At 45.1% G+C, this 27,517-nt stretch overlaps 2 protein-coding genes across 7 annotated transcripts in view; both read left to right on the plus strand.

Annotated features, from left to right (window-relative positions):
* Window positions 1-655: 655 nt before the first annotated feature.
* On the plus strand, window positions 656-8,828 carry TLCD5 (TLC domain containing 5). Of its 2 annotated transcripts, XM_062197204.1 has the most exons (3): window positions 656-818; window positions 2,787-2,986; window positions 5,222-8,828. In XM_062197204.1, the coding sequence occupies exons 2-3, from the start codon at window positions 2,788-2,790 to the stop codon at window positions 5,758-5,760; spliced, it is 738 nt and encodes a 245-aa protein (XP_062053188.1). In that variant the 5' UTR covers window positions 656-818; window position 2,787; the 3' UTR covers window positions 5,761-8,828. The 2 variants fall into 2 exon arrangements, with proteins under 2 accessions (XP_062053188.1, XP_062053189.1); XM_062197205.1 differs by lacking the exon at window positions 2,787-2,986 and having other exon boundaries at window positions 661-818.
* Window positions 8,829-12,044: 3,216 nt separating this feature from the next.
* ARHGEF12 (Rho guanine nucleotide exchange factor 12) overlaps window positions 12,045-27,517 on the plus strand; it is a 166,880-nt gene continuing 151,407 nt past the window's right edge. For 3 of the 5 annotated variants that reach the window (XM_062197207.1, XM_062197208.1, XM_062197210.1), the window contains exon 1: window positions 12,045-12,283. In XM_062197207.1, the coding sequence (XP_062053191.1) occupies window positions 12,252-12,283 (32 nt within the window). In that variant the 5' untranslated portion in view covers window positions 12,045-12,251. The remainder of the gene's footprint in view (window positions 12,284-27,517) is intronic. The other 2 variants (XM_062197206.1, XM_062197209.1) reach the window with 1 other exon arrangement.

The raw sequence follows: 27,517 nt of genomic DNA on the forward strand, positions 1-27,517 counted from the left end.
CCTGACATGGCCTTCATCCACACTTCTCTCTTCAGACTTACTCTCCCCGGTATCAAAAAATAGACCCAGAGAGGAGACAGCATTTGCCCCAAGTGAAATAAAACGAGAGTTGACATTTGCAGTGCCTTCCACGTGCCAGCCATTGTTCGAAGCACCGCGGCTCGCTCTTGTGACCTTAAAATCCTCACCATAATGTGGCAGGTATTACCATCCCCAATCCAGCGAACGAGACACGCGTGGCTCAAGAAACTTGGAAGTGTCGCGAAGGCATACCCAGCAAGGTGTGCTCCTACACCCGAGTCCCAGGCAGGGCTACAATGCGTACGACTTCTAATTCCCAGGCCCGAGCACTTTGCGGGTGCTCGGTTGGTTCTTTGCTTCTTGCACCCCGCAGCTTCCATCCCCCCACGGTGCTTAGTAGGGATGCAATTACTCAGCAGGCGCTCAGTAGTTGCTTCTTGGATGGGCTGTCCCATGCTGGGGAAGGAGGAATGGGTAAGGGTTTAAATAAACAGGCAACACACGAAGGAGAGCATCGTCCTGCAGGCCTCACGTCACCGCCGGCTGGTCCTCCCCTCCCCTCCCCCCGCCCCGCCCCCGCCCCCGCCCGAAGGAGGAGGCCTCTCCCGCCGGATCTGCCAACGTCCCTCGGCTCTGCGCTCTGTCCTCCCCGCCGGCAGGTGCCCCCAGACCCCCGGCTCCGCCGCCGCCGCCGCCGCCGTCACAGCCTCGTCCTGTCCCCCCTCGCCGCGCCGCTTCCTGTGGCCTCCATCTGGGCCGCCACGGGGCCCCCCAGGCATCTCCGTGCGCTCCGCCAGGTAACAGCTCAGCGCCAGCCGCGCTGCCCGGCTGGGTCCCGGGGCTGCCGGTCCGGCGCGGGGGTCCCGGCGCAGCGGTGGTGGGGGGATGGAGGCAGGCAGATGGCCTGGGCTGGCCTCCTAACGGGAGGAGGCCTCTCGCTGCCTGCCGGCGCCAGGCCCCGGGGCGCCCGGCGGGATGCCGGGGTAACGGTCCGCCCGGCCCCGGGCTCCCGGCTGGGCGTGGCGCACCGTCGGCACGGAGCTGGGTCGCGGTCCGGCGAGGAGGCTGCATCCCGCCGCCGGCCACGCCTGCCCCGGCCCCGGACCGCGCGAGCGGCCAGGCCAGGAGCCTTGGCTTCGGAGCTGCAGGGGACCACCGAAAGACCATTTTCGTCCTTTTACAGAGCCGAGAGTAGAGAGCCAGACGCGGGACAGGGCGCTCCCAAGGTCACAGAGTTGTGTCTGGCGTTCACATCTGTCCGATGTTTTCCTTGAGCGTTTGCAAAGGGCTACTTGTTCGGCCCGGGGACTTAGCATACGGTGGAGAGGGCTCTAAAAATACTAATCGGCGTATCCAAATGCGCTGATCCGCATTACTGGCCAGTGACCCTGGCCTTCGAAAGCAAGTAAGAGAGGACGACTCTTTTCACTTTGGGTGCTTTGGATTTCCGGCCCGTGCTTCGAAGACTGGGCTAGAAGTTTTGCAGAACTCATGAGAACTTCTTGTCAAAACTGCATGGGAGCGCAGAATCCTTTGGTCCCTTTTCCTTCCTTCCCACCCCCACCCTCACCCCCTTCCTTCCTTTCCCTTTCCTAATTTTTATTTTGAAAAAAAAAAAAAAAATTCTGAGGCTGTAGAGGTGAAAGTGATTTGGCCACCCTGGTTCCCCTAACCAGGAGCAGAGACGGCTGGAACTCAGGTCTGTGATGGGTGTCGGGGGGTTTGCTTGCCTGCAGATCTGCTTTTAGATGCAACTTGACCTTCATAAAACCCTCCGTGGATAGCATTCTTGGGAGTGGCTTGTGTATTGTATGGAAGTGCACTGGTCCACAGATACTGTTTCACTTGCCTGAGCAGGGTTAAGCAGTAAGCCAAGCCATGTAGAAAATTCCTACTGGCATGAGACAGATATCTGACATGTTCTGGACTTTCTTGTTTGTATTTGCAGTGGGGGAGTAGATGGATATTAATAACAATGTCTTAGTCATTTTTAGGTTTTAGTTCCATATGACTGAATTGATGGTTACAGTTGTTCTTGTCAAAATGTATTTGTCACAAAGTGTAGGTTTCTCACTTTGTTTCATTTTTAACTAGATAATCGCCTCAAAGGTATTTTTAAATCTCAACGAAAACTGCCCTCTGGCAGCTCAGTCCTGCTTCTCCCTACTAAATCATGGAGTTGGGTTTCAGAACTGAATAGAACTAGGATTCCCCCTCCCCCATCTTCCAAGATGTCTGAACTCTTTGTTTAGTTCTATATGTAGGTTAACCCCAAGTTTCAGTTTTGACTGATAAACCTGTGACCCAAATCCAAACCTCAGCTAAGTTTAGTGTCAACTTGAAACCACATTAAACTGCCCAGTGACATGTGACTTCTAGCAGAAACCAAAGTGGTTTTTTTTTTTTTTTTTCAATGAGAGCTTCTTATTGGGATTTTTGAAATGTGAAGACGTTACCTAAAGTGTATTTTATTATCTGTGTCTTACGATCCAAGGCCAGTCCTAGCCCACCAACTCAGAATGTGGTTTCTGGTTCCCAGTTTAAAGATTTCACCCAGCATGCTGTCTCCACAGGCCCTAGAGTTATAAACATAGCCGCACTTGCATAGAAGATTCCTGGCCGTGTAGATGAGGAAGAAGCGTGAGTGTAAAGGCAATGTTTTGTCCTGTTCTATAGCAGAAATGAGGACGTAGACACGCAACAGCCCACTGCTGTTTTCTTCAGGTGCATCCTTTGTTTCTCTGGTTTTGGTCTTCTCCTTGTAGGATGGCATCCGCTCTGTGTCTGCAGGTGCTTTGCAGCCTGTGTGGCTGGCTCTCGCTCTATACTTCTCTCTGCCGGCTGAATAAGCGCCGAAGCTATGAGTGGAGCTGCCGGCTGGTTACGTTCACCCACGGAGTCCTCTCTATAGGCCTCTCAGCTTATATTGGCTTCATTGATGGCCCTTGGCCTTTTACCCACCCAGGTAGGTAAGGGACGTTAGGTGCTTTTCCCTTGGGGATTTGTGATTTGGGGGGTATTCTTAGAAGGAGGAACTTAAAACACAACTGGTACAATATGGAGGAATAATTCCCATTACAGTTTGTATTGGGTCTTCATTCTTCATGGTTAATGCTGATACTGTATGTGTCAATTACTTCTGATTTTCATAACTCAACTTTTTTAAAACAAATTTGCAATTGCTTGTTGTAAGTTAACCAGTCAGATGGGCATTTAGTGCAGTGGGTCAGACACTACTTGAGATACCTATATCCTATATTGGTGGAGGGCCTGGTGCAGGTCCTGGCTCCTCCACTTCCAATCCAGCTTCCTGCTAATGTGCACCCTAGGAGGCAGCAGCTGATGGCTCAAGTAGTTGGGTCATTGCTACCCATGTGAGAGACCTGGATTGACTTCCAGGCTCCTGGCATTGGTCTGACCCAGCCCTGGATGTTGTGGGCTTTTGAAGAGTGAACTAGCAGATGGAACATTTGTTTCAATCTCTGTCTTTCAAATAAAATGAAGGTAAATAAGAATTTTTTAAAAAGAAACATATAAAACATAAAAGCAAACATCATTATCTTCTACCACCACCCCCAAACAGACACAGATGGAACTGTACTGTGAATTTTTTGGTAACTTTTAATTTTTTCAGTTGCATATTCAAAGGACATTATTTTTGCATTTCTGTATATGGGTTCTCACTGTCCTTTTTAATGGTTACCTGACATTACATTGCATGCATTTACTTCATTGACATCACTGGATTCATTATATTGTACAGCTGTATTAAATTGTACATGTGTTACTTCCTTTGTATACAAAAATTATCCCAGCTTGTATTGGTTGGCTGGGGCTGCCATAACAAAACACAGCAGACCGGGTGGCTTTGACAGCAGATAGCTGCTTTCCCAGTCCTGGAGACCGGAAGTCCGAGATCAAGACACAGGTGGCCTTGGTTCCTTCTGAGGCCTCTCATTTTGCCTTGCAAGTGGCTGCCTTCCCGCTGTGTGTGGGTGTGGTTGTGTTCTAACCTCCTCTTCCAAGGCTGTCCATCACACTGATCTGGGGCCCACTCAAAGCCCTCCTTTTATCTTAGAGCCCTCCTTAAAGGTCCCCTCTCCAGAACTCTCACACTCTGAGGGCCTAGGGTTTAGGAGTTCAACACAATGCATTTTGGGGGAGGGCACAGTTCAACCCATAGCTCTCTTGGAATATGATTTTTTTAAAAAAAGGCTTTAAAAATTCTTTAGTCTTTGAAAAAAGATTTTGCATTGGCTTCCAAGTTTTCTCTAAAACTGTAAAACTGGGATGAAAGCAGCCTTAAAGCTTTATGTTGTTGTTGGTTTTTTTTTAAAGATTTATTTATTTATTTGAAATGCAGAGAGAGAGAGAGGAAGTGAGAGAGAGAGGAAGTGAGTCTTCCATCTGCTGGTTCACTCCCCAAATGGTTGCAACGGCCAGAGCTGAGCCAATCTGATGCCAGGAGCCTGGGGCTTCTTCCAGGTCTCCCACGTGGGTTCAGGGGCCCAAGGACTTGGGCCATCTTCTACTGTTTTCGCAGGCCATAGCAGAGAGCCGGATCAGAAGAGGAGCAGCCAGGACTCGAACTGGTGCCCATATGGGATGTCGGCACTGCAGGTGGTGGCTTTATCCACTACTCCACAGTGCCAGCCCCTAAGCTTTATGTTTTATGTGAAAATTCTTAACAGTTTCATGTCAAGCCCTTGCATCCTATTTTCTTGGACACAGTACACTCACTAGCTTTGGAGTTTTCTCCAGAGCTAGGGCCACTGGTGTCCAGTAACCTACCCCATGAAGCTAAGAAACTAACCTGGTGTTAAGGATACAGTAATTCAAGTCTAGAGAAAGACCATTGCTGGTTAAAAATATATAAAAAAAAGTTTAGGATCTTAATTAAAAGGGCAAAGTAACTCCATATATGCTGTAGCATTGAGAGGACCCTGAGATGACTGATGGTGTTCAAATCACTCACTGAAGTAGATTCAGCAGGTCCGCATTTGCTTCCTGAATATCATCTGCTTTGCTAAAGACTACGGTTGTAGACCTTTGTGGTTATCACTTAAAAGCACGTGCCTGCCATTCTTGGTGTCTTCTTCAGTGACTCCGTAAGATCTGATCAAGTGATGACGTAGGGTTCTGTTTTCAAGGCTGCACAAATCACAGTCACTCAGTGTGCTTCTGTCTTGGTTTATTTCAGGCGCACCCAATACACCTCTCCAAGTTCACGTTCTCTGTCTGACCTTGGGCTACTTTATCTTCGACTTGGGCTGGTGCATCTACTTCCAGTCTGAGGGTGCCCTGATGCTGGCCCATCACACGCTGAGCATCCTGGGAATCATCATGGCCCTGGTCCTCGGGGAGTCAGGCACAGAGGTCAACGCCGTCCTCTTCGGCAGCGAGATCACCAACCCCTTGCTCCAGATACGCTGGTTTCTCCGTGAAACTGGCCGCTACCACAGCTTCACTGGCGATGTGGTGGACTTCCTCTTCGTGGCTCTGTTCACCGGCGTGAGGATCGGTGTAGGAGCTCGCCTCCTTTTCTGTGAAATGGTCTCACCCACTCCCAGGTGGTTTGTGAAGGCTGGGGGAGTGGCCATGTATGCAGTGTCGTGGTGTTTCATGGTCAGCATCTGGCGCTTCGCGTGGAAGAAAAGCATCAAGAAATACCATGCCTGGAGGAGCAGGTGGAGTGAGGAACGGCAGCGCAAACTCAACGGGCATCTCAAGGCACACTAGCCCAGGCTCGCTGAGATGACCGACGGACTGGGCCGAGCCAGCCGAGGGAACCCGGTCGGAAGTACGGCTGCATTATAACAAACCTAGGTTTCAAAAAAGGGCTAACTTTATTGATCAGTTTGGTCAGTCTTCAAGACAAGCATAGGCCAGTATTATACTGAGTTCTGCAGTGGCACAGCTGTAGAGTAAGAACACGCTGGTTAGTTGGGAATGGGTCAGAACAGGGCGGTGAGTACTACTGGCATTCCTTTTAGTTTATGGTGACCCTGGGTCCCCTTGCCCCTGGAAGGCCTAGTGATGTTCAGATGGCTTAGAAAGAACTCGGAAAAATTAGTGCTGTGTCTTGTTCCTTTGCGAAGTAACTCCTTTGACACTTATTTTGCCTTCCCTGTAGCAATGGATGTAGGTTTGCTCCATTTACTATAAGTGGAAGGGCTCTGAGGAGCAGACATGCCTTTAGTATTCTTAGCACTGGATAGGGGTTGGATCTGCTTAAGCCAATGGGGCTCACAGGACGGGAGTGAAACCGGCAGTGATGGGAGATTACTTAAGGAACCTTCTTGTCCTCACTGTTGGAGGTTCCCAAGGCCACGCCTTGGTCTGATTCACTAGGAGGACTCAAGGGGGCAAAGAATATATAGCCTTACTCACAACTTTGATTTATTATAGTGGCAGGATACAAAGGAAAAGTCAGCAAAGGGACGAGGCGCTGGGGGCAAAGGCCAGGGGACCCCAGGCCCAAGTTTGCACAGTCCTTTCCCAGTTGGATCACACAGGGGATGCTGAATTCCTCTAGCCATGATTTGCAACAAAATATGTGAAGTGCTGTCCACTAGGGAAGGTCAGTGCAGACAAAGCTCAGGGTTGGCACCGGAGGCGGGTCATCTAGGCAGCCTCCACCTGGCACGTTAGAAAACTTAAAGACTCCCAAGAGGAAAGGAGACATTCAGCATAAGCCATATTTTCATTGAAGTGAGGCACAGCAAGCCAGTCTTATCCATTCCTGGTGGGAGCCCTCCCAAAAGCAGGTTCCCAGATGCCAGCCAAGGGCCAGCCTTGCAGCAAGCCTTTCCAAGGATAGCAGTTCAGACCTGCCACTAACTCTTTTCTGCGCAGAAAGCATGGGGTTAGGGCTTTGGTTGCAAGATGAATTAAGTGTGGGTAGATGGTTTACCAAGTCCTGTTGTATGGGCTCTGCCTACCAGGAAAACGACGCCAGTTCTCAGGGCTTTTGTGCATTAATCTCCTAGGCATGAGCGCCTATGACTAAATTCCATCGGGATTTGCCATGCGGATTCCACTGTGTTTAGGATGGTAGTTCAGGTTTCAGCACTGCTGTACTGACTGCAGATGAGAACCAAAACCTGAAAGTGTGTGCTGGCCTCAGGGTGATGATGCTCATCCCCGCCTGCCCCCACCATCCCCGGCTTTTTTGTTTGTTTGTTTGTTTCTTCATTTAATATACATTCCCTTTAAATATTCTCATTGCCTTTTCTTCTTTCTTCTAAGAAGGTGTCACGTTCTGGACAGCCTAATCTGACCAGGCCAGTTTTAGAAGAGGGAAAAAAAAAAAAAAAATACCAGGGCAGTGGTCTCCAATCTCACATCGATAAGCAAGAATATAAGCTTAACACAGGGGGTTAAGGAGAAGGACTTTCTGAATTCTTTTAATTAACGTTGCTACTCACGTGCCAGATCTCTAGGCAGGCCACTGTTTACTGCTGTGAATGGATGACGCTGCATCGGTGGGGATCTGTAATGCAGAGCTTTCAGGAGAAAAAGGGAAGTCCTGTTTGTGTATTTGTTATTTATTTATTATTTATACCAGGCCATTTAGAGGGGTTTAGCTTAGTTGGGGAGCAAGCCAATGGTGCTGTTTAGTCAAGGCTGACAGGAGGAAGTCTCAGTCCATCCTGTGGTCACTGGGGGTACGACCCCAACGAGTGGTCATGAAAACGGATGTGCTTGGTCACAGAAACCAGACAGAGTGGCTAGAGCTGTGGAAAGCCCTCCCTGCTAAGAAGAAAGCAACTTTAAAGGCAGGCTAACAGTGGCTTTCTAAAATGACTCATTGGTTAGAGGGTTTTGGTGGGTACTGAAGTGAGCCGACACCACCTCCCTCTCTCTCCCTCTCGTATTTATTTATTTATTTATTTTCACTCTGATCAATAGCTCTTAAAATGCTTGTGCAGCTTCCGTGCCACAAAACTGTGGTCAAAGTAGGGTTGCTGGGGAATGCTGATTTTAGCAAAAGCCTAGTAGAAAAGAGTGGCTTGGCTCATAAACTTTCTTACAAAAAAAAAAAAAAAAGAAAAAGAAAAAGAAAAAGCTGGCTCTTGAATGTTGGCACAGTGCAACCTGTTCCATACCAGACAAATGAATAGGCTTGATCTGGTACCGTTTCTTTTATCCCTTGCCCCTCCGAAGTGAAAGCACTGCAGATCTCAGTCTCGGGCACTCTGGTGAGGATGTGTGGAGGGTTTTTTATTTTGTTCTTTAATAATTGATAAAGGGAAAGGAATCCTTCCTTCAGCTTTTTTTTTTTTTAAGATTTATTTATTTATTTGAAAGAGTTTCACAGAGAGAGGAGAGGCAGAGAGAGAGATCGATCTTCCATCTGCTGGTTCACTCCCCAATTGGCTGCAATGACTGGAGCTGCGCCAATCCGAAGCCAGGAGCCAGGAGCTTCTTTTGGGTCTCCCACACAGGTGTAAGGGCCCCAGGACTTGGGCCATCTTCTACTGCCTTCCCAGGCAGAGAGTTGGATTGGAAGTGGAGCAGCCGGGTCTCGAACCGGCACCCATATGGGATGCCAGCACTGCAGGTGGTGGCTTTACCCTCCTCCCCCCCCCCCACCTTAGCTTTTCTTGATGTTGTAACTTAGTAACTAAGAAGCAGATTCCCTGAGAGAAAATGTGAAGAGGACTCAGCAGTTAACATGCCGAGTTTTTACACCACAGGTGAATGAAGGGCTAATTAACACGTGGTTGACCAAATAAAGTACTTGTTTGCATTTGGATTACTATGTAATAATTACTAACAGTGCTCAAGAAGGATTTTATATTTTAAATAAGATTTGTATTAAATTTTATAAAAATAAAACAACTTTTTATAAATCTGCCTTTCGATCTTGTGGTTTTTGCCAAGAACTTAGAAAAAGCCTTCTGGCATCTAGAAACGTTGACCCATAGTCATCCTTAGCGGAGAAATAACTCTAATCTGCTGTTCAGCATCAATCTTTTCTACTTTTCTTTGTTGAAATTTGGAGATGGGTAACAATGGATATACAGAAAATTGTCCAGGAGGAAGGAGTCAGTTTCTTTTTTGTTCTGCCACCTCTTCAGACTGTCTGCAGAACTGCGCTCTCAATGGCTAACACGGCCTTGGACACACAGTAGGTACTTAATGAGCGAGTTGAAAGAGTGGCAGAGAATGTGGCTTAGAATAACCCCAGATGCAAAACCTCTTCAAAGAACACGTCCAGTGGTTTGGGTCGCCTTTGTCACTTCTGGGTAAAGGCCGATGACCCTGGGAGGGTGTCGACCTCTTCTGAAGGCTTTCCATAGATACAGCCTTTGGACAGCCGGGCAGCCAATAGTTCTAAACAGCTCGCACATGGGTGTTTTTTATCATCAGTGCTTTGTGGGTGACAATGGAGATTTTCATCATTAAGAAAGTTTAGTTTTGGAAGGAATAAGACCGCTGGCTCAGTTCAGTCCTCTGCGTGCATCCTCTGAAGCTTTCCCACAGCAAAACGCCTTCTTTGCGCACAGCTAGACCTGGGGTCTGCTGGGAGTCTGGGACGATCTTGGGAGCAGCTTGCCAAGAGGTTTTGTATGCAAGGAAGAGAAGGTGAATTAGGAAACCTTCCCAGTTTGTTTTATCCCTGAAGCTTAAGGATTGAGGGCATTCTTGAAGGAAAAAGGAGAACTTATTTTTAAAATGCATGATTTGATGAATCACTGGGCTTAATTAACTCGATACTTACACCGAAACATTATTAGGAGAGGGGAAAAGAAGATATTTGGTAGTTTAAGGACGATTTTTTAAAGCTTGGGGATAAGGTCTGCGTTTGGGGCACCGTGTATAGATGGATGGAACTCCTTTCAGCTACAAGCGGAAGAGAGCCTCACTGGGAGTGATCGGCTAGAACTGCCATGCTGGGATGCACCAGCAGGTGGCAATGTATCCAGGTCTGATGGTTGGGAAAGTGGCTTGGAATCTTAATCTGCTTCTATTCTTTCCAAAAATAAATATTACAAAATTAGCTGGCTGTGCCGAACTTTAAAAAAAAAAAAAAAAACACGAGCAATAAGGAGTCATCTTTGGCCTCTGTTTATCTTTTCCTTTTTTTAACCCGGTTGTAACGTCAGCCTGAGCTCATGCATCTATTCAGGGATAATGATTCTTTCGTGAACTGCTGGGGAATGAGTTTTAGAAACGGCATTGTGAAGAGGTAATCGCTTCCCCTCTTCAGAGCCACTGTTTCTCATTCGACTCGATTTGCCGGTTGATCTCCACAAAATGGCTGAAGTCGCTCACCGGCACCGGTTTGAGCTCCGACGTCTGACAAACAGGTGGAGAAAGGGGATAGCCACTTAGGAGGTTTGCTGGCAGCACCCAGAGCTATGTGGTGCCCGCGTTGCCCCCACACCGAGTTACCCAATCCCACAACTAGGTGGGTGCCTCAATCTCCCCACCAAGCAGGAATGGTGGGGAAAAAAAAAAAAAGCCGGAATGCACAACTCTCCAGAGAGAACCAGTAATGCCACTTACTGGATAAATACACACTTTGCTCCCACTTCTTTCCGCACGCTTGCGAAGTCGCTATGGAGAGCACCATGCTCTCTCAGTTTGGCAAGTCAAACGCTTAATTTTGCCAAGGCACAGATAGCCTAAAAAAGCAACATTTACACTGGGAAACGCGGGCTCCGGTTCCCGCATCGCCTTCCCTCACGCCCAGCGCAGGCAGCCGCGGGCCCTCTCCCCGGGCCCAGGCCAGCAGCAGGTGCCCCAGGTGGGCGGCCATCGCCGAGACCGCGGTGTGCCGGCCTTTGCTTCCCAGGGGAGGGATGCTAACCCGGCCCGCACCCGACACAGGGCGAACGAGCACATTCCCTGAGGGAGTAAAAGTTTCGGGGGACGAGGGGTGCGCGCCCTCCTGAAGTCGGCGGGGTCAGCGCGGGCTCTCTGCACACCTGTGGCTAACGCTGTCAGCACGAGCGGCACCCCTAGGCGACCCTCTCCCACACTCTCCGGCTCCAGGGCCAGCGGCGAGCCCGCAGGGGAGACCGCCTTCGCCCCCCGCGGGACTACTTTTCTGCTCCCCCCCAAACGAGGCCGAGGCGGAGGCGTCCGCGCGGGGGCGGCGCAAGCGAAGGGCGGGCGCGGGCGGCAGGCGCTGCGCGACGCGGCCCGGCGGAGGGATTCCCGGGTGAGGCGGCTTCCCGAAGTCAGAGGGGAGGAGGCCAAAAAAGTCGGCGGGGGAGGGGCAGCACGAGCTCGCGCTGGACGCGACCGGGAAGACAGAACCGGAACCGGAACCCGCGCGCGCGCCCGCAGAGTGTCGGTCGCTCCCTGCCCCCCCCCGCGCGCTCCCGCCCCACCGCCGGCGGCCGCCTCCGCCTTCTGCGCGCGCTCCCGCGAGGGCCCCCAGCACCCGGCGAGCCGGTTCCGCGCGGGGAGCCGCCGCCGCCGCCGCCGCCGCCGCCCGGGCCGAGGCTTCCACCAAGGCCGGGCCGGACGGGAACCTCCCGCCCCCTCCGCGGGAACCGCCGCCTCCCGGAGCGTCGGGGAGGAGCCGCCGCCGCCGCCGCCCGTGCTGACTGCGGAAGAGTCCGGGCCTCAAAGGGATGGGGAGCAGCCCGCGGCCCTGAGAGACCCCGGTCCCTGTCACTTCAGGTCGCCGGACTCCTTTTCCGCCGGCGCCCCGGAGCCCGGTGGGGGCGGCGAGGAGGACGCGAGGGGCCCCCGGGCCGGGGGGACATGGGGCCGCGCGAGCCCGGCGCGGGACGGCCCGAGACGCGGCCGAGGCTGCGGCCACGCGCGACCGGCAGCCCCAGTTAGAGAGCGGGGACGCGAGGGCTCGGCCGTGCGGGTGCGGACGGAGTTGACGGCCCCGAGGCTCCGGAGGAGGAGCCGATCCCGGCCCGGCCCCGGCGGGAGCCCGGGTCCCCTTCCCACGGCGCGCGGACGTCCCTGGGCCACGGAGTTCTCTCGCCGTGCCTCCTGCAGGATTCGTCGCCGGCGCCGGGACTCGCCCGCCGGCTGACTTTGTCGGTTTTGTTTTGGATGCTAACTTTGCTCCGGCCCCGCGTCCCCTGTGCTTGACCCCTTCCAATCGGATGTTCTAGATGACTGCATGGAGTGTTGAGTTGGACTTTTGTGTCCCCGACGGAGTTGGGCCTGATCCCAGAGCACTGGGGGTGGGGTGGAGGTGTCCCTGTAAAATGCAAGTTGGATGAAAGGAGGACCTCTCGCCAAGGGCCCCAATGAGTGGCACACAGTCTACTATCACCGACAGGTTCGTATGAAGCCCCGCGTCCGGCCGGCACGCTGCCTTCGGCCCGCGGAGTTGACAGGCACGGGAGAGAGGGTTGTTTGGGAGCCGGGCAGCTAGCGGAGGGTGGCTGCCGAGGGGCCGGTTGGTCGGAAATACGGTCTTCCTGGCGAGAAGGGGTGCGCCCCACCGCGAGCGTGGGGTTTTTGTCTGTGGTTCTGGCCGGGGTGTGCGTTTGCAGTCTGTTCTCATCTTTGGAAGCAGAGGAAGGTCACGTTAGGTGAAGGTCAGCGCCAGAAGACGGCTGGGTGTTGGTGCATCGTCAGTCTGACTCCTGCTCTGTCCTGTGCGAGTTCTCTGAACCCCTTACGTTTTAGGGATTTCTGTCCGGGAACCGAGTCTTCAGCCTCCTGCCTGGTGGTGATTTGTGGACTTGGTCTCTCTCAGGTGTTGACCCCTCCAGTGTTTAATTATTAGTTATCTAATAATTTTCCAGAATGTTGACATTGTCGGTAAATCACAGGCTCTCACGCGAGGCAATATGCCGGAGCTGGAAACTCATCGGGCTTGCTTTTAATTATTGTATTTTAATATTCCATCTTCCAGAAACACTTGGTTAAGGGGTGTAAACCCTAAGCATAGTGCAAGCATGGCAGGTGGATGTGTTGAAGTCTGTTTACCCTTTACAAGTATTTATAATTGTTGCGTGGAGTGCAGCGATTTGAGCTGGACTGTACGTGGTTGAAGTGGACTTTCCTTATTCCCAAGAGTTAATCTTTTGACTAGGTTACATGATTGAATTTCTTAACCACTTTTTATTTCTCGCTTTAATTATGGCAAAATGCTGTATGTTTGATAGTCTCAAATTTCAATCAGTTTATTAAGTCAAGCTTCAAACTACTACATCTGAAAAAATAAATACTCAATTTGCAGTCCAAAGCTCTTTGTTGAAAAGTGCAACAATAGTGGTTCTGCAGAAAGTAGATTAATTTGCTAATAAGAGAGTTTCACCCAATTGTAAAGCTCATTTGTTGATTTAGAAAGAGCCAGATTCCATTATCATACCATAACAGCCACTCCAGAAACAGAACTTCCTCTTCCTGTTGATGCTTTCCAGTGTCACATGAATGGTCACCTAAAAGATTCCATTAAATAATTAAGCTATTTATGTTTATCCTTTGTGTTTTTTATTAAATGAGTTTTCATTTTCAGCGAGATAATGCTTAATTTTTCTGAGAATATACCTAACATGAGTAGTGATCATGCTATTTTAGTTAACCCCATTCCTTTTCTTTTCTGGGAGTTTTGCTCCTGAGAAACCATTTTTCACCAGCATGTGGGTCATTGTTTCCCTGATTCATTCGAATCTGAGCTTTTTGTTGAGCACATAGACAAGAAGTCTTGCTAGACGCTAACGTGGTGTTGGTTTTCCTTGTAATGCTTGGGTGCTGTTGCAGAAACAGAACTTGGGGTCACCAACTCATCCCCCACAGAAATCACTAAAACCCCCGCCTTTGCTTTTCAGGGATTTTTCTTTCAGTTATCTTGGAAACACAGTCTTAGAATCTGTGTACTTTTTATAACTTTAACGGCATATAGCCATTCAAGAAGCCTGCAGTTACTGAAAGCCTGTTCTTTGACAGGCACTGTGCTAGGCGCAAAAGATGGGCAGAATGAATGTCTGAATATTGGTGTGGGCATTCATACTCTCGACCTGGTGCAGGTGCTGCCTGATTTTACATAGATCTTTACAAAAAAGAAAAAGAACTGTGCAATCTTGCCTAATTTAATAAACACTGCTAAGACTACCTACTCATCCTTTTTTCCCCTTGTCCAACTCCAGGGTCTGTTTTGCTGATTCTAGAACTATTGGCCAATTAAGAGTGCCAGTGTGGCTTTTTTGAGATCCTTTCAAGTTTGGAGTACTGGCTGTGGTATGGCTTTGTTTTGTAGAGTGTGCAGAACTACCACGCCAGCTGTGGGAGTTCGAGTTCTTTCACTGCGGAGCTTCTGGCTACAGAGTCTGTCTGTCCTCGGTTGAAATCAGACTGGCTGGTTTTGGGCGTTGTTCTGTTTTGCAGTTTGTGGCAGGCGACACATGGCTGAACAAGATAAGAAGGGTTTTATTCTTGTGTTAGGGACGTGCTGGGGCTGGGTTGGAATTCAGCTATGTTCAGGCTCTGATTGGTTACTTCAGATACTCAGAACTCTGTTATATCCTGTCATTATTTTGCACATAAATTTGTTCCCTTCTCTTGTTTTTATCGTCTATTCCCCAGCTCCCACTGCCTTTCTAAGATTTAAAATTAAAACTTTTTTAAAATTTAAAACTCAGACTCTGTTCGTGGTAGCTATTGTTTTTATATGATATCTTTGAACAGGTATTAGAAAAATCTAAGCAGTTAATGAAATGAATACCTTTCAGTCTCTTTGTAACTTCTGTGAGACCAAGAGACTGTGGTTTTCAGCATTTAAGAATGAGCACTTGAAAATTGGTAGAAATGTCTGATTGCTGCTTTTAGTCCTAAAATATGTCCAGATTGTTTCCAATCCTCCTAGATGCTGTTCTTCTACCCTGGGCATGTAGGGATCCTGTGGTAATTGGAATTTCTTCTGAAAGGTAGAAAGGAGAGAGAATGCTTTTCCAGTGGGTTCAGTAAATGATTTCAGCCTAGACTCTATAGCAGTGAATTTTTAGGCACTTACAGGTTGGGAAGTTATAAGGGTCTTTCTTCAACTAAGTGGACCTTTGTTTTATCTAGGGCATACTGATTTAATTGTCATTTTTGATTTGTAGATAAAGGCTTTTGATGTAATATTTTCTTAGCATTGAATTGTCTTTAAGCTTGTGAACATAAGCAAATTTTTAAAGTGAAACCTGTGACTATATGTGTATTTCCAGCTTTTAGCATTTTCATTCGTGATTTCTTTGCCAAATTACCATATAATAATTTTGATTAAAAAAGTGTTTGCCACTTTCAGGGTTGCATGAGTCATTCATTACCTACAAGGTGAAATTATTTGTAACATTTTTTATAAAGTCAGTTGATAACTACAAAATTGAAATAGGGAATGAGGATCATGGTGATAACTTTTTGTATTCAGGTGTTTTTTTTTTTTTTTAATTTTGTCCTTTCATTCAGTTGTTCAGTATAAAATCATGATTCACATAGTTATGCAATAGTGCATTCACTTGTACAGTTTTATGTAAGTCAATATGTAGAGTCCAAAGTAAATTTTTTCAAAACTATAGAGCCATAGTCTTTTTGATTAATGGTACACTTATAAAATGTTCATATTTATGCGGTGAGATGGTAAAGAGGAGATTTACTTGAAATCATTACATAAATATGTTAACCTGGTGATACCATATAACACGTTGGGGGTTTCCAGCTGTTAACATGTATTACATAACATTAAGTTTACATGTAGTGTTTTTTTTTTTTTTTGAAACAAAGTGTGCGTTTAACATTTTTTAAATAAAAATAGAGGCAAGCATTCCAATGGTCAGTTTTACATATTTTTCTGTGGAGCACTGTGATTCCTGGGGCAGGGGGGACAATTGGAAAAATATTTATATGTACATATGTGGTTGCCCTTCCAAGAGTCATTCAGAGATGAGTGTGAATTGCCTTCCAAACTAACAAGGGTCACAGAAAGAGCAGGATATTTAATGGCTCTCCAGAGATAATTACAGGTACTCTTACATCATGGCTGTCCAACAAAAGTTAATGTAAATGCTTCTTATTATATAATTGTTTGTCTCCTAGAAGTTGCCATTCCACATTTTCAGGAACAGCAAGCTTAACTTTTTGGTTTTATCTTTTAAAGCTTGGTTTTGATGGTGTTTTAGATCTCTGTTTGAAAGACTTGCTCCTATCCCTTTTCCCCTTTCAATAATTGGGAGTCTTCAAAGTGTGAATTTAAATTTTATTGTTTTTTTAAAAAAAGATTCGCTCACTTTATTTGAAAGAATGACACAGAGATTGAGAGACAGAAGGGGAGGGAAGGAGACAGAGAGATCTTCCATCTATTGGTTCACTCCCTACTTGGGTGACAGGAGCCCCGAGTACTTAGGCTATCCTCTGCTGCATTCCCCAGGCACATTACTGGCAGCTCCAATATGGGTTGCCAGTGTTACAGGTGGTGGTACAGGCTTAACCTGCTGTGCCACAATGCCCATCCTGAAATTTTATTTTTTAATTTGAAAATGTTATTATTTTCATGTTATTTGAAAGGCAGAAAGAGATATCTTCCATTTGTTAGTTTGCTCCCCAAATGCCTGCAACAACTGGGGTTTGGCCAGGCCAAAGCCAGTAGCTGAGAACTCAGTCTGGGTCTCTGGGAGTGGCAGGCACCCAAGTACTGCTGCCTCTCAGGGTATATGGATCATCAGGAAGCTGGGTTGGAAGTGGAGGAGCCAGGACTCGAACCATTCACAAGATGGGATGGAATGCCTGCCACTGAATTGAAAATTTTAAATCAGCACAATTATAAATATTGTGCTTCCAGGGCCAGCAGGTTGAAGCCCTGGCCTGAAGTGCCAGCATCTCATATGGGCACCGGCTCTAGTCCTGGCTGCTCCTCTTCTGATCCAGCTCTCTGCTGTGGCCTGGGAAAGCAGTGGAATATGGTCCAAGTCCTTGGGTCCCTGCATCTGCATGGGAAACCTGGAAGAAGCTCCTGGCTCCTGGCTTCGGATTGGCACAGCTCCGGCCATTGCGGCCATCTGGGGAGTGAACCAGTGGATGGAAGACCTCTCTCTGTAACTCTGTCTTTCAAATAAAATAAAATAAAATAAATCTTTAAAAAAATAAATATTGTGCTTCCTTTTGAGTAAAATAGCCTTGTGTATGTAGTAATATATGGTAGTATAGTTCTTTAGCATTTGCAATGTTTTCACTTAAGTGTAGGGTAGGCAGATTATGTTTCCATTATTTGTACTTTAAGGCACCTCTGAGTTTAAGATATGGCCACAAAATCAGAACAGATCCCCAATTTTAACCTAGATTTTCTGGTTCTGAATTCTTCCTTTTTTTTTTTTTTCCACTTTAAATTACGACCTTTTAATGTGTAAATTTTCTGTCTTCCTTTCCTTTAGTAACTTTCCAACCTGACCAAATTAGACTTGGATTTTCCTCTTACAGGATACTTTGTAGTACCTTATTCATTCTAATTTTAAACATCTCTAGAGGATACAGCTTTTGTCACTTCCTCAGGAGACTGAACAACAATCTGATAGAACTTGTAGTCAGGAAGTTTTCCTGATGGTTTAGCTCAGGCTTTTAAGTTGTTCTGTATGCTTGCTCTGGGGCTAAATGACACTTTCCTCCCATTTTATATTTATATGACTCTAAGAAGTTCAGAGGGTTATCTCCCACTCTTTCCATTCCCCTACCCTGCTTATTACACTGTGCTTAGTCAAGTTGTGTTTTTTTCTGTTGATATGTTATCTAAAAATCAACCATCCCTCTTAATATATTATTAGCTGTTGCTTAATTGCTCTCCTAGTGCAAAATGCTTGTTTTTCTTAGCTGTTCTCCTAGCACAAAAGGTGATACTCTGTTTTATCTTGACCCATATTCTGGAGAAGTGAGCTCTGACTTCAGTTTTACTGTGATTTCAGGGAGACTTTGATTTTTCTCCAGGCAGAGCCTCAAATTACAAATAGATTCTCAAGATCATTTTAATTCACTTTTATTTTGGATAGTTTTTGGAATGGATTTTAGAGATGTCACAATCAAATGAAACAAATTTATGCAAACTGCATAATTACCAAATCGACTAATTAAGCAGTTATACTTATTATAAAAATATTCTGTAGGAAGTGATTCAAATATGAGTTCCCCTAATGTAACATGCTATCAATTATATGACAGAAGGGTAGGGTAGGTTAGGAAATGCTAAGTGTTAGGAGCCATTGCTAATGGAAAATCAATTGGAAGTGAAGATAACAAACATCTCTGAAGTAAGTGAAGAGATGTGATTGTGACTTTAAAGTAAAATATCTGTTGTAATATAGTGAGATACATCTGGAAGTTGTTATACTGCGCCGTTGGGTTTTCAGTCTGTTACTTGAAATTATAACTCATTTTATCCTTTTTTGTTTGTTTGTTTATTAAACTTACCTTTTTCAAAAATGTATGGTCTCCTGTTATTTCCACATATTAATGAAAAGAGAGGCCAAAATGATTAGCAGCATTTTTTCCAGTAAAATGGACTACTGTTAAGACTGAATAGCATTTTACTTTTTTGATACTGTGCAAATGTTTACCAGAATTGTTAGCAATGACAAGAAATAGTCACAGAAAGAAGAAGCAAATAATTAAATTATTCTAAAATACACAAGATTGTTGAAGACCTCCTGAGTAGACGGTATTCTCTGATACTGATTTAAAGTTACTTAAATAGATGTCCATATTCTTTTGTATTTTGCTGATAATTTGAGGATTTTGGAAACATTCCAACTTAAGCGCATTTTTGTTTTTCAAAAACTACCTGGAGTACCAAGATAGCTGTGTATGAAAGATGTTTGTTAGCAGCATTGCATCTTTGCGAGAAGCCCATGAAGCTAATACCCAGTATAATTGTCAGCTTTTTGATTCTGTAGTGGAAATACATGATTGGTACCGAAGGTCAGAGGCCATGCACAAATTGCATAAGCATGTATTGTTGACTTTTAGTAAAAGAAGAAATGCACCAAGTTAGCTTACTGAGTTAGTATGCACTCATGCAGCTGACAGTTTAAATTGTTGTCAAAACAGAGTCTTTTACTAGTTGAAATGTGGAGTTCTGGTTTTTGAGATCATAGTCCCAAGACATGCTTGGGTGTCTTCCTAGTGTCTAAGATAAGGAAATCTAATGGCCAGTGGCAAATTGTTCCATCTTGGGTCTGTGAGTAAAAATTAATACAGAAATTACAAGTATATAAGAAAATACAAGTTCATAAGAAAGCCTTGTTTAGTTACTGCTTACAGTTAGCCACTTGTCACACTGCCTTTTCTTTTGACAGCATATTATAGTCATTTAAAGATATTGCCATGAGGCTACAATACTACACTTTAAAAAAAGAATATGTATTTATTTGAAAGGCTGAGTGACAGATACAGAGAGACTATTTGTGACAGACAGACAGAGATCTTCCCTTCCCTGGTTCACTCCCCAGATGACTGTAACCACTGGGGTCGGTCCAGCCTGAATCTAGGAGTCTGCAACTCCAACCTGGTCTCCCACATGGGTGTCAGGGGTCCTAGTATTTGGGCTATCTTCCTGTGCCTTCCTAGGTGTCTTAGCAAGGAGCTGGGTCAGAAGCACTCTGATGTTAGATACCAGTGTCCAAGCAGCAGCTTAACCCAGTGTGCCACAGTACTACATTTAAAGGCTGATTTTTCATGTTCAGAAGATCAGAGTGGGATCTTCTGCAAGTCTTTCCTAGGTTTAGAAGATGTTGATAATTCTGTTATAGAAAAACTGTACACTTCATCAACAGATGAAGTAATTATGAGTGAAACTGATCATATAATGCAAAAAGGAATGCAGAAGAGTAGCAGATTTCCCAAATACTCCTAAATATATACAGGAAATCCTGTGAAGGTGCTTAGGCACGTCCTTCCATAGATGTTAGATGGGTTATCTGCCTGTGTTTTAGACACAGACTGATATGTTGTGGTTTGCCCAGTAGTCTCTGTGGTTTATGCAGAGGAAGTGGTTCTTGTGGGTTAAGGTCTGATCTTTTTGGAGATTGTTGGTGGCACATGCTCTGTCAGCTTATTTCCTGTTTTATTGGCTGTTTGGGCAAGACCTTCTCAAGGCTTCTCAAGGCTTAAGGAGTACTCAAATATTTTGTAGTCAGGATAGATGGTTATAATGTTGTATGATGTCTGCCTCTCAGGTGATAGGAAGGGTTAATTTAATGTTTGTAAAGTGCTTTGAGATCCTAGGATGAAAAGGACAGACATGTTTTAGTACTTGCAGATTGTGCTATGTTGAGATATTGTTGAAGTAAAAATATGTTCATGTAGGTAAATGATTTTGTACTCGAATTGCTTTGTAACCATTCAGGTATTGCTTAATCATCACAAGAGTTAGAATTTTTTTCTTTCAATTCTCCTTTTAAAATTTTACCCTATATGACTTAACTCAGTGGAGTACATAACATGGCTATAGTACTGGCTCAAGCTTGTTCAGAAAATTCAGTACCTGGAACAAGCTGCTTTTCCCAACTGGTGTACTAAAATAATGAAAGGTTTTCCCTTTGAGATCAGTAGCTATACCATCCATATACAGAATGCCATATTTGCTTTGTTGAACGTAAAAGTGAGCAAAGTGTTAGAGTTGCATTTTCATACTCCTGATTTTTTGTTTGTTTAGCCTTTGACATTTAAACAGTTACCTGAATATTTTGTGCGGAGAGACTTTCTTTAACACTAAGTTGTCAACTAATTTTCGAGTTCCTCAAGGGTAGGAGAATAGTTCTTACTCATTTTGAAATTTTTTTTAAAGATTTATTTTTATTTATTTGAAAAGCAGAGTTACAGGGAAAGAGAGAGGGAGAAACAGAGCTTCCATCCGCTTGTTCACTCCCCAAATGGCGGCAGTGGCTAGGGCTAGGGCTAGGGCTAGGGCTAGGGCTAGGGCTGATTGAAAGCCTGGAGCCGGGAGCTTCTTGTAGGCCTCCCAAGCAGGTGAGGGGGCCTAAGCACTTGGGCCATCTTCTGCTGCTTTCCCATATGCATTAACAGGGAGTTGGATTGGAAATGGAGCAGCTGGAACTCCAACCAGTGCCCATATGAGATGCTGGCCTGCAGATGGCATCTTTGCCTGCTATGCCACAGTGCCAGCCCATATTTTTAAGTACTTTTATTTGCTTGATTATATTTTGTTCTTTTTGACACTGAAAAGCATAAGAAAGAAAAAAAAATGGCCCAAATGATCCAACTACCCTGATGCTGCTGCTCTGATTAAACATACACCTGGAATATTCAAACTAGAGGCCAGCATTTAGTCTAGCAGTTAAGACCTGGCATCCTGCAGTGGATTACCTGGGTTGTATTCGCAGCTCCAGCTTCTGATTGCAGCTTACTGTTAATGCAGACCCTGGGAGGCTGTGATGATGGTTCAGTTGATTGAGTTCCTGCTGTCCACCAGGAGACTTGGATTGAGTTCCTGGCTCCTGGCTTCAGCCATCACCAGACCAGCTCTTGTGGGCATTTGGAGAGTAAATCAACAAGTGAGAGCTCTGTGTTTGTCTTTTTTACTTTCTGTCTTTCAAATAAATGGTTAAAAAAGAGAGATTTGCTTATTTATTTGGAAGGCAGGGAGAGAGCTTCCATCAAGTGGCTCCCAAAGCCAGGGCTGGGCTACGCTTAAGCCAGGAGCTAGGAACCTGGAGCCAGAAATTCCATCCAGGTCTCCCATGTAGGGGGGTGGGGACTCAAGTACTTGATCCATAATCTGCTGTTTCCCAGGTGCATTAGCAAGGAGCTGGATCAGAAGTGCAGTTGCTGGGGCTTGAACTAGTACTCTGATATGCGATGTGTGTGTCCCAAATGGTGACTTAACCTTCTGCACCACAGTGACCACTCCTAAATGATTTTCTTTTTCTTTTTTTAATTTTTTTTGACTGGCAGAGTGGACAGTGAGAAAGAGAGAGAGAGAAAGGTCTTTCTTTTCCCTTGGTTCACCCCCCAATGGCTGCTGCAGCCGGCCCTCTGTGGCCGGCGCACCGCGCTAATCCGAAGCCAGGAGCCAGGTGCTTATCCTGGTCTCCCATGGGGTGCAGGGCCCAAGGACTTGGGCCATCCTCCACTGCCTTCCCGGGCCACAGCAGAGAGCTGGACCGGAAGAGGGGCAACTGGGACAGAATCCGGCGCCCTGACCGGGACTAGAACCTGGTGTGCCGGCGCCGCAGGCCGAGGATTAGCCTATTGAGCCACAGCGCCGGCCATGATTTTCTTAAAAAAGAAAATTCAGACCATATATAGGGTGCTTCAGAAAGTTCATGGGAAGTAGAATTAAAAAGTGATTTTGGTACAAAAAATTTGAAATCTATGCATAGTTTTTTCATAATATGCATTGGCCATGAATTTTTATAGACCCTTTATATACATTATTTCAAAATTCTTGTACAAAAATGAGCGTATCTTTTAATTCCATTTTTCATGAACGTTTTGAAGTACCATCATAAAATGGCATACAATGTAAAATTTCCCTCTGCGCTTACCTCTATCCCTAAATATCCATTAGTTTCAAAAATCTTCTCATGAGTAACCATAGTTAAATTGATTTGTCTACTAAAATATTTATAAATATATTGGCCTATCATCTTAGTATTCTTTGAAACTACCCCATAGTAGGTATACCTGTCAGCTTTTGCTATGTTTTGCTGCCATTATAACTTCAAACCTCAGTGCTTATGTACCTTTGTATTTCTTGTTCTTTTTTTTTTTTTTTAAGATTTATTTTATTTATTTGAAAGACTGAGTTTCAGAGAGAGGTAGAGACAGAGAGAGAGGTCTTCCCTCTGCTGGTTCGCTCCCCAGATGGCCACAATGGCCGGAGCTGTGCTGATCCGAAGCCAGGAGCTTCTCCCAGGTCTCCGACACTTGGGCCATCTTCTGTTTTCCCAGGCCATAGCAGAGAGCTGGATTGGAAGAGGAGCAGCTGGGACTGGAACCAGCACCCATATGGAATGCTGGCACTTCAGGCCAGGGCTTTAACCCAACCCGCTGCGCCACAGCGCTGGCCCTGTATTTCTTGTTACATTACATGTTGTCAGCTGTGGATTGGCTGCGGCGTTACTTTACTTGTCTTAGTTTGGAATGCTAGCTGAAGGAGCCATCTCTGGGATATGGCATTGTTGGGACAGTAGGAAACAGCAGCAAAACTGATGCAAACATGTAATGGCTCCTACAATGCACTCATTTGAGGTTTGCGATGCACGTCAGAAGATGGTGGGTAAGGCTAACGTGCCTGGGAAAGCAGTGGAAGATGGCTCAAGCATTTGGTCTCCTATCTCCTATATGGGAGACTCAGATGGAGTTCCTGGTGCCTGGCTTCGATCTGGTCCAGCTTTGACTATTGTGGCCTTTCGGGGGAGTGAATAAGCAATAGATCTCTTTTCTCTCTGTTTCTCCCTGTCAACCTGCCTTTCAAATAAAATAAATATTAAAAAAAGGTTGTTTGAAATTTGTGAAACATACACTGAAGTATAGAGAAGGATAGGATGGACCTGCATGTTCCCATCATTAGCTTCAGAGATTATCAGTGCTTGACTTTTTTTTTTTTTTTTTTTTTTAACATTTATTTGTTTGAAAGAGAGGAAGAGGGAGAGAATCAGTCTTCCATCCAGTGGTTCACTCTCCAGATGCCTGTGCTGGGCCTGGCCGAAGCCAGGAACTTTATCTGGATCTTCCATATGGGTGTCAGGGGCCCAAGGACTTGGGGCATCTTCTGCTGCTTTTCCCAGGCCATTAGCAGGGAGCTGGATAGGAAGTGGAGCAGCCTGGACACAAAGCAGATGGCAGCTTTACCCACTACACCACAAGACTGGTCCCTAGGCTGGACAGTCTTGGTTCATCTGTTGTAGAGATTTCTAGATATTCTGTTTTCACCCATAGATGTTTCACTAAGTATTTTATCTGAAAGATGAAGTCTGAAAATGTAACTTCTTATAGTAAATTCTTACTAAGAGTTTGAGGTGATGATACCGTAGACTGACAGGTACCATATAGGAGAGGATGTTCATAGAATGTGTCTAGGATTTAATGGAGCTTATTTTTATTTCATTTTTAGTATTTCTGGAGGAGGCTTACAACTAACTCTGTCTCTCTCTCTCTCTCTCTCTCTCTCTCTCTCTCTGTGTGTGTGTGTGTGTGTGTGTGTGAAGCAGGTAATTAACCTCTGGAAAAAATAACATTGCAACAGATTTGGTTTGCAGAAGGTTTCATTTCTCACTGAGCCTCTGTGGGAGTGATGCCAGTTGAAAAGAATCCCAGCTCTAATGGCTCCAGGTCTGCTGGGAACTCGCAGGCAGTGATGTTATTGACTCTTGGGAAGAACATCAGAATCATTTATAAAAACTCTGTGTTCACCTATACTACTTGTTGTGGGGAAGAAAAAGGATCTTTCATGTCTTTAAGGTTATCCTTAAGATGACAATGTCTGATACTATTTTAGAAATCATTAAAACCATTTTCAACTGCTCAGTTTAGTTTGTTTGAGGGTCTTAAAGCCTCCATTTTAACTCAAGATGTCACATATTTTATTAGTATTCTGTGTAATCAATATGTTTGTCATTTCCATGGTGATGAAAAGTAACAGGTATTATGTTATGGGTCTAGAATTACCACTTTTACAGGACGTTCTTTTGAGGAGTGGTAATGTAATAAACAGGGAAGCAAATTAAAGCAGATATAATCCCTTCTTCAGTTTGTAGATTGGCAGTTGATAATGAGGTAGTTAGAGAGGATTTATATGGTTTAGTATATAAGTAAAACTATGATATATAACAATGGAAATACTTTATTACCTCTGTCAAATTTTATTTATTTATTTTTTGACAGGCAGAGTTAGTGAGAGAGAGAGACAGACAGACAGAAAGAAAGGTCTTCCTTTTTCCGTTGGTTCACCCCCCAAGTGGCTGGTGCATTGTGGCCGGTGCGCTGCGCTGATTCAAAGCCAGAAGCCAGGTGCTTCCTCCTGGTCTCCCATGCGGGTGCAGGGCCCAAGGATCTGGGCCCAAGGATCCTCCACTGCACTCCCGGGCCACAACAGAGAGCTGGACTGGAAGAGGAGCAACTGGGACTAGAACCCAGGGTGTTGGCACCGCGGGCGGAGGATTAGCCAAGTGAGCCACGGCACTGGCCTAATGTTATTTTTAGAATGACTTTCACTGTGAAGAGGCACATTACTAGTTCTAAATAGTCTTAGTTTTCCTTAAAATATGTTGTTAATCTCATTTCAGAATGCACATAGGAGCTATAGTAGAAAAGTGGGTATCATTGGCTTATAAATAAAATGTTTTAAATTTGAGTTTTTTGCATTGAATTGATTCTGGTTTTGGTTACTTGGGACAATATAGTCTATTGGGCCAGTGCTGTGGCGCAGCAGGTTAAAGCCCCAGCCTGCAGTGCTGGCATCCCATATGAGTGCCGGTTCAAGTCCTGGTTGCTCCACTTTCAATCCAGCTCTCTTCTATGGCCTTGGAAAGCAGTGGAAGATGGCCCAAGTCCTTGGGCCCCTGCACCCATGTGGGAGACCTGGAACAATCTCCTGGCTCCTGGCTTCAGATTAGCTCAGCTCTGGCCGTTGTGGTCATCTGGGGAGTAAACCAGCAGATGGAAGACCTCTCTCTCTGGCTCAACCTCTCTCTGTAACTCTGTCTTTCAAATAAATAAAATAACTCTTTAAAAAAAATATATATATATAGTCTATTTAAAGTATAAGTAAATACAGTTTTCCCGTGAAAAATAACTTTTGAGTTGCTGTTCCATCTGTTAGTTTTCTGTTATATCATGATTGGGAACATTAGTTTTCAGAGATAATAGTTTGTCAGCACCTTTGTCAGGATGATATATCCACACTTCAGTTGCATTGTAGTTGGATTTGTTGTACAATTTGGAGAAAGATTTGTAGTTTCTAGTTAATGTATTTACACGAGAGTTCTACAGGATTAGAATTTTTCAAAGTGTTTAAAGGTAAAATTGACTGTGTTACCTGGGTGTGAACTGTTAAAAAAAAAAAAAAAAGCTTCTCACTGTGAAATTATATTTTAACACTATACAAGGTATACTTCTTCCAAAAATAGGAATTTAGTGTTATATGGATAAGTATTAATAGTTGTATTAATTTTGACTCCTCTGATAGACTTCTTTTGGATGCTACTCTTTTGGTCAGAGATATCCAAGCAGCTTTTAGAGGGGCAGATGTTTGATGTATTGATTAAGATGCCCACATCTCACATTGGAGTACCCAGGTTCAAGTCCCAGCTGTGCTCCTAATTCCAGCTTCCTCCTAATACATTCCTGGAAAGCAGCAAGTGATGGCTCAAGTACTTGAGTTCCTGTCACCTACACAAGAGATCTGAATTGAGTTCCTGTCTCCCACCTGACATACATTTGGGGAGTGAACCGGTGGGTAGAATCATCTCTGTCTCAGCTTCTAACATAAATATAATAATAAAAATAATAATAAAGTATCTTTTAAAGCAAAAAATATGTCATCCTTTAAGTGTGTGTGTGTGTGTGTGTTGCCCTTGTAAGAGAGGAGCAGGAGATAGGAAATGAGAGGATTATTTTAAGAATAAAGCCTTGGTTTTGGTGTGTCAGACTTGTTTCGCTACTTGCTAGCTGAGAGAGCTTAGGCAAATTTACCTCTCTGGATAGCAGTTTAGTTTCCTCATCCATAGAAATGGGAATAACACTTCACAGAAAAAGTGTGAAGATTGAATGAGAATATGTTTAGTATTTATTTGTTAAGCACATAGTAAGAGATCAGTGAATTATAGTGGCTGTTACTGTTTAAGCCTCAGAAATCAATTAGGTTTTCTAAAAGCTTTTTGTTTGTTTGTTTTTTTCATTTTCAATTATCTTTATATACAGAAGATCAATTTAGTATATATTAAGTAAAGATTTCAACAGTTTGCACCCACACAGAAACACAAAGTGTAAAGTACTGTTTGAGTACTAGTTATAGCATTAATTCACATTGTACAACACATTAAGGACAGAGATCCTACATGGGGAGTAAGTGCACAGTGACTCCTGTTGTTGACTTAACAATTGACACTCTTGTTTATGGCGTCACTAATCACCCAAGGCTCTTGTCATGAGTTGCCAAGGCTATGGAAGCCTCTTGAGTTCACCGACTCTGATATTATTTAGACAAGGTCATAGTCAAAGTGGAAGTTCTCTCCTCCCTTCAGAGAAAAGTACCTCCTTCTTTGATGACCTGTTCTTTCCACTGGGATCTCACTCACAGAGATCTTTCATTTAGTTGTGTGTGTGTTTTTTTTTTTTCCAGAGTGTCTTGGCTTTCCATGCCTAAAATAGTCTCATGGTCTCTTCAGCCAGATCCGAATGCCTTGAGGGCTGATTCTGAGGCCAGAGTGCTGTTCAGGACATCTGCCATTCTATGAGTCTGCTGTGTATCCCGCTTCCCATGTTGGATCGTTCTCTCTTTTTTAATTCTATCAGTTGGTATTAGCAGACACTAGTCTTGTTTATGTGATCCCTTTAACTCTTAATCCTATCATTATGA

The sequence above is a fragment of the Lepus europaeus genome, chromosome 7, assembly GCF_033115175.1.
Source record: "Lepus europaeus isolate LE1 chromosome 7, mLepTim1.pri, whole genome shotgun sequence".
Classification (NCBI taxonomy): Eukaryota; Metazoa; Chordata; class Mammalia; order Lagomorpha; family Leporidae; genus Lepus; species Lepus europaeus.